Source organism: Belonocnema kinseyi, chromosome 2, assembly GCF_010883055.1.
Source record: "Belonocnema kinseyi isolate 2016_QV_RU_SX_M_011 chromosome 2, B_treatae_v1, whole genome shotgun sequence".
Classification (NCBI taxonomy): domain Eukaryota; kingdom Metazoa; phylum Arthropoda; class Insecta; order Hymenoptera; family Cynipidae; genus Belonocnema; species Belonocnema kinseyi.
This window is the reverse complement of record NC_046658.1, coordinates 14302625-14309835: the sequence shown is the minus strand read 5'-3', so window position 1 is coordinate 14309835 and position 7211 is coordinate 14302625. Positions and strand designations below refer to the sequence as shown.

The following is a 7211-nucleotide window of genomic DNA, read 5'->3' as shown; positions in this document are numbered from 1 at the left end:
GTCGGCCAACAATGCCGACCAATCTAGAGCTGGGGGAGCCAATGAAAATGGATTTAATGCTTTGGGTGGACGGAGCGACTGAATCACGACTTACTAGAGTGCTACGATGTGAGTGTGGCCCCTGAACGGGGTTAAATGGCATGGCTGCATGCTCTGTGATGCAAGAAACACCCGGAGCTATCGCACTTTTCGCAGCAACGTCTGCGAAACCATGCTGAACTACTCCGAAAAAGGGGTTATGTAAGCGGAGCGCCTACTCTACCACAGCTAGAAGAAGCCGGCAACAGAGAAAGAGAGGCGACACTAAGACCAACCACGGGCAGGCATCCAATAGAGAATGAGCAATGCTTTATGACCCGGAGAAACATCAACACCAAGGTTTCTCTCAAGCCTAAATATCTGGCTGAAATGGATGACGAGCTTCGTGGACATTTTTCCGGAGAATCCGACATCTGGGCTATCAATTACTGTTTGTATAATGCAGCGAGAGCTTTGGCCGATGCGAACCATAAAACAAAACCAACGGTTGATTATCAGACCAAAAGACGAATGCACACAACTTGCCATAAAGATAGGCTGGGCAAGACAGTACGCGTCCCGCATTCAGTGTGTAATTGACTACATCACATCTGGCAGGAATTCTACCGCCAAGGTTCGAAAGTTTGCGCGCGAACTCCGGACGCAGTATCACACACTGAACAAGTCAAAGCTGCTGACCATCAGGCAGCATATTGTTGAGAGAATACGGATACTATCTGACGCTAAGAGAAGTCTAGAGCGGAGGAAGAGGTGGGTCAGAGAAAATCAACAGTTTCTCTCTGACCCATCTCGACTCTTCCAAGACCCTCCAGTTACTGTCGAACACCCACCTAAACCAGAGGAGGTCGAAGTATTTTGAAGAGAAGTCTACGAAGTTCAGCATAGACTGGACGAAGACTCAGAAAATATAAATAGCTTCAAGGAGCTATGTGATGCCCTTATAATACCTGATAAAGAATAACCACCCATCACTATCGAGGAGGTGAAAAAAGTATTAAGAAGGATGAAGAACTATTCCGCACCGGGACCAGATTGTATCAAAACTTTCTGGTGGAAGAAGTTTTCTTCAACCCATCAGCATTTGGCCTGTATTTTCACCTCATATTGAAGGTCGGAAGAGCCGATTCCGGAGTGGTTGGTGGAAGGGCGCACAATACTCCTACCGAAAATAGACAACTTAGCTGACCCGAAGAATTACAGGCCAATCACTTGCCTGAACACACTTTATAAGATATTCACAGCTATCCTAAATGATAGGATTGTTTCGGGCAATTGAACCTGTGTGGCAAGAAATGTATGAACAACGATGCTCAAAGAAAGTCGTAGCGGGATGCCGGGAGAACCTGCTCATCGAAGGATGTGTCTGAAAAGATGCAGCATTCTACCCGCCTGACCTATCGATGGCCTGGATTGATTATCGGAAAGCTTTCGATTCGACCTCCCATAGACAAATCATCTGTCTTTTGGAAATTTTAAAGGGTTATCCGCAAATAGTTAGGTGCATAGAGAGATTGATGCCGCTTTGGAAAACCAGATTTACTATCTCATCTGGAAAAAATTTGTGTGACAGCTAACAAGGTCACCTTTCAGAGAGGTGTCTTTCAGGGCGACACCATGAGTCCACTCCTCTTATGCCTTACATTATTGCCACTATCTCTAGCACTTCGTTATTCCGGCGAGTACTTGTGCGGCAAACCTGCACATCGAAAGTACAAGGTCACTCATATATTTTACATGGACGATCTTAAGATCTATGCTAAAAACAAAGAGCAGCTACATCTAGATCTAGGGATTTTCGAATGATATACTAAGGGAATTGGAATGGAATTTGGGTTAGACAAATGCGCCAAGGTTTATTTGAAGCGAAGAAAACTTAATGGCATCCCTGAAGATCCTGAACTCGTTGATAGAAGCGCTATACGACACGTTTGCGCTGGAGAGACTTATACATACCTGGGCGTGCCACAGAGCCGTATTTAGGACCTGACATCTATAAAGGATACTATCCGAAGCAGATACAAACGACTCATCCGGCAGATTTGGTCTTCCGAACTGTCAGCGAGGAGCAAAGTATCTGCCACGAACTTGCTTGCCGTCCCGGTAGTACTCTATTCATTTGAAGTAGTTCCAAGGACGAAGAACGAGCTAAGATCCCTTGATATCGGGACAAGAAAGGTTATGCACATGAACAAAAGCATGCATCTTAAGTCTTTCGTTCCGCGACTGTACATCTCACGCCGTCAAGGTGGTCGCGGAATATTGAGTCTTGAATGTCTTCACAACAGGATTATTCTGGGTAAAGCACATAGAGTTGCAAATGGAAGAGTCCCTCTTCTTATAATGGGCAGGAATCACGAAAAAGTGGGCAAAGGAGCGTTTCTGTACAAAGCAGCGGAGGAGGCTGCTGAAATACTCGGACTTAACTTCAGTATTAGGGGTGAGCAAAATGCATCAAATCTTATCTATCTTGAGTACTCACTCCTGAAAGCCCGGATTAAGAAAGCACCAGATAAAAACTTTCGTGCACAGCTCCTCAATAAGAGGATGCACGGTATCTTCCACAGAAATGTGGAGGATCAGTCAATGTCATGTGAGCTAACGTTTACTTTCCTTAAATCGCCCGGATTGAAGTCTGGTATGGATCGTTTCATTTTTGCATGCCAAGACGGTGTCATTTCCACCTTAACATACCGTCGCCACATTTTGAGCCAAGACATTGCTGATGATAGCTGCAGGGCGTGCCATGCACACCCCGAGCATTTAGCTCACATACTATTTAGTTGTCCAACTCACGCGGGAACGACCTACATTAAAAGGCACAATACGGTACTAAGAGTGCTTTATTACCGTCTCTGTCACTCTGACGGCATTAACATTAATATCGCTGCTCTAAATACTCCTAGGGAAATCGAGTCAATTGTCGAGAATGGGAAGTGCCACGTATACTGGAACTTTATATTCTCGAAAATTTTTTCTGCTGCTCACTCGAGGCCTGACATGGTTCTTCTTGATTTCGAGAAGCGAACCATGTTCGTTATCGAATTTTCGGCACAAGCTGACAAAAACATCATAGCCAAGGTGAATGAAAAGAAAGAGAGGTATCGAGACCTTATAAGGCAGTTGCAACGATTTTACCCGAAATATTCTGTTAAACTAATCGTCCTCATCATCGGCGCTCTTGGAGGTGCCGAGCTTTCACTCTCTAATGGACTAAAAAGCATCCCTACGTGTCAACAATATGCTAAAACACTTGCGTGAAAAATGCAGAAGGCGGTAGTCCTTGGGTCGCTCCGTGTTCTCAGGGTGCACGAGGCTTTTGCTGGATCGACGTATTTATTCCGTTACAGACTGTTACCACCTATCTCACGGTCGTGAGACGTGGTTGTGGCTGAAATTTTACTGCGATTACGCTGGGAGCGGGTGCAATTGTCCAGATTAGCACCCGCTCTCGGCGAAATCCTGCGGTTGTCAATTTTTAATTTAATTTTTACATTGATAAGTGTTATTAGTATAGTAAGTAAGTATTTATGAGATAGTTTTCTATCAAGGGTGTAAGATCGGAAGGGAAGTTTGCAAAGGATTTAATAATATTAATTGTATCAGAGATTGGTACTTTCGTGAAAAGAGACCCCTCGAGGAAACTCACAAGGGTATCTTGTGGTTCAATGTGAACCTGCTGTATCTTTTTGATGAAGTCAAAAGAGTTTTAGGTGAGTGATAGAGTGTTCTGTGAAACGACTCAGTTCTTTGGTGAGGAAGCGAGCTAGGTTGTATTTTGGTGAGTTTTTTTTTGCGCTGACGATCGGTCTGAGTGGAATATTGTTTTTGTGGATTTTTGGCATTCATAAAGACTTGGAAAGATGGAATTAGTAGGTAATTATTTACATACTGTTTTGCTGTCAAGATTAAAGCCTTTAAGAAGGGTTTTTTTTTGCTGACTATTATTCTTGTCGGGTCTTTTTAAAGTTTTTTTTACATGTATTGTAAGTTAGAAGGTCGATCATATTGTTGTTATATTCTTACTTATTTATTATAACACTAGCCGTCCAATAAGACGACGAACGAGGGACTTTCACCGTCCGGCAAGACGACGGCGTGATGGCTCCCCACTATTCTGCGCTGAGAGCGTGTGCGGTGTAGAGCGAACTTATGTGTTAAGTGAAACATTAGGTCGTGTGCATTGCAGAGAAGAAAGTGGAGGGGATAGAGGTACCGCCGTCGTTTCGTTGAGCGTTCGCCCGTCGATACGTTGAGCGGGTCGTCTTGCCTGAGGTCGTCTTGTTGGACGGCTAGTGTACATGCCCAACTTGGGGAAATTTCCTTTGGGAATACATGTTCCGTCATGCGCCGCTTCCACTTCAATTTCTCTTGAAGAGCGGTAGTGGTGGTAGAGGCGTCTCCTCTGTGACGTCACGCCATGTTAAGCTACACAAAGGGTCTTCAGCGAGGAGAAATTTGTCCCTAATACTCATTTGCCAGATGTCTCGTTCCTACCACTACGCTGCCACACTCAGCACGGAAAAATTCCGTATTACTCTTACAGCTGAGTAAAGGTTCGTGGTGGTGGAAACGAGACATTTGGCAAATTAGTATTTGCGGCTGAATTTTCCCTCGCTGAAGAGCCCTGGGATACACCGTAGATACGAAATATCTGCCGGGGTGCTAGGAGGGAGTGGGGAGGTTTATAACTTTTCAATATAAAATTGTAATAGTAACCAGGGTTTTAATTATTTCATTTCAGTATGCTCACATTTATTTTCAATGAATGTAATTGCAAAGAGAAGTTTACAAAGTATTTCTTTGTTTTTGCATATTATTGAATATTTTAATTATGTAATATCACCGTTTTGACATTGTATGTATAATATACACAGATGTTGGCTGCTATTTTTCGCAGTATAACAATCTATTGACATCATGCACAAGGTTGAAAGGCAAGTTATATAATTGAATTAAAGTTATAAAATCTCAATCGTATTTAGTATCCATAAATTGTGATTCGTTAAATACAATTACTTTAGGCCTGTGTACAAATCGTTTTTCAAAGAAAAGTGAAAAGTACTAATAAGTTGTAGTTTACCCTCCGGAAATGTACTTTTTTAAAAAAGCCTAAAACACATAAAGTTTAAAATTTGGTTTTCTTTATAATGAAATTTTTTTTTTTAATTATTTAAATATTTTTACAATATTGCACAACAAAAATGGGAAAAAATAATTTTTATTCTTATTAAAAATGAGGAGTGCAACCCCTGTGAGTTGAAATAGTACGCATAATATCGGCCTTTAATAATAAACAATTTCAAATTAGTTGAAAAAAAATTTGCATAGAAATAGAGATAGCTTGCAAAAACTGTTTTTAATGGTGAGTTTTAGGGGTACTTTATACTTCTTTAAAATGTTTTTTACTCTAAAATAACATATACGTGTCTCTTGTTTTTTCTCCTTCATAACATAGCGAAGTATAATTCAAATCGCTGACTGACATTTCGATACCCTTCTTTGTCAGTGCCTGCTCTCTACCCGAATTCTCTTATGTAGAGACGCATGACTAGACCGCTCTCTTACTTACGTGTCACTCAATATACACATAAGCGAATAGAGAGTGAAGCAGCTCTTTCGATCATCTTTCATCTCGCTCCTATTCCTGTTAGACTGTTAAATTTTTGAAAATATAAAAAAAATCAAAAATTAAAACAAATTGTAATGCTAAAAATTAATCAGTATACAAACTTTTTTAGTGCCTTTTATTTAATATCTTACTTGTAAAACGCGATATCCCAATTCGTTTGTATGGAAGTTGTTCCGAAATAATGTCGGTATAGTAGCAATCGTCAGACTTAAGTATAGCCAGGCCTTAAATGGGCTAAACATCTCCGAAACAGGATATTCACGAAGATCCCGAAATTCCCTCCCCCCTCCCCTTGGGGACAAGGTATCTAAATGTCAAGATTTTTCCCTATAAATTACTGTCCGATAACACAACACTTCTGCCAAGTAAGACTTAGATTGGATATCTTGGAGTTGTTGAGCAAATATTTTGACGGTTTTATAATTGGTGACTATTCACTATCGCGAATCGTGATACTCGAGTCATGTACAATTGTACACAGCGAATGGGATAATCTTATAATATTTTGCTGTTTGTTTTCTTTCAGGGCATGTTAAGCCATGAGACAAGAGAGGATCTCAAGTACTGGATTAAAAAAAAAAAGTTTTTAGTGGATATTTTAAAATGTCACAAATTGACGTTGCCGCTGTACACTTGCCAAATAATCAGAATGGTGCATCAGAAGATAACAATCATAATTTCACGGGTTCGATTGGTCCATCTGTCAACAATAATAACATGAACATCGGCAGGAATAATAACAATTCAAATCCTCTTTTTCGTATGCGCGACAGACTATTTCATGCACTGTTTATTAAAGCTTCCTTAGCATATGCTAGAACATTTCCAAGGCCTGTTAGACGGTTCATTGAATTTCTGATTTTAATGAAGGTTAGTACCGTCAAACATCTTTGTTCTATTTTTCTCATAATTTCGTAAACGAAGTCATTTCTTTTGATACATCAAAAAAGGCAGTAAAATCATAAAGCTTTGTTACCTCTACCCTATCTCTACTTACAAGGAAGGTACCCGAGGTGTACCTCACCGATTTTCTTGAAATTGTGATATGTTGTAGAACATCAAAAAATAATCGACACGTATTTTTTTATACGTGCCCATAAGCCCATTTAAGGGGTGAAAACCACCCTTGAAGTTCACCCCTAAAAACACATTTTTTTAAATTTCTCGAATACAATTCGTAATTTTTTACTGAAACAAAGTGGGTAACACTTGTTATTGAAAAGCACATATTTATGCATTATTTTTAGTCATCAGACTCGCAACCCCCGTTTTTTATTAATGAAAAACTATATTTGATGGCCATTTTTTTCACTTTACACATTCCAAAATCTGTTGAATCTTGACTAAATTAATTCTTTTATGCACAATAATCAAAAATAAAGTTGACCTATTCCGGCATTTAAAAAAAAATCCCTTGAGGGGGTGAGCTACCCCTAAAATGTATACTGTTATATTTCGTTATTCCATTACTATATCATGGTGTAAAACTCTTGGATACTATTAAAATTGTTAAGTAAAGTTGATGTAGTTTGAAATTTTCTGA

General features: G+C 40.1%; 1 protein-coding gene across 6 annotated transcripts in view; it reads left to right on the top strand.

Annotated features, from left to right (window-relative positions):
- LOC117183102 (membralin) overlaps positions 1 to 7211 on the top strand; it is a 429991-nt gene that overhangs the window by 45400 nt on the left and 377380 nt on the right. For 5 of the 6 annotated variants that reach the window (XR_004468345.1, XM_033376271.1, XM_033376272.1 and 2 more), the window contains exon 2: positions 6195 to 6538. The exons of the other annotated variant lie outside the window; for it this stretch is intronic. Coding sequence is in view for 4 of the 5 variants with exons in the window: in XM_033376271.1 (XP_033232162.1) it covers positions 6272 to 6538 (267 nt within the window). In the remaining variant the exon portion in view is untranslated. The remainder of the gene's footprint in view (positions 1 to 6194; positions 6539 to 7211) is intronic. 6 annotated transcript variants of the gene reach the window in all.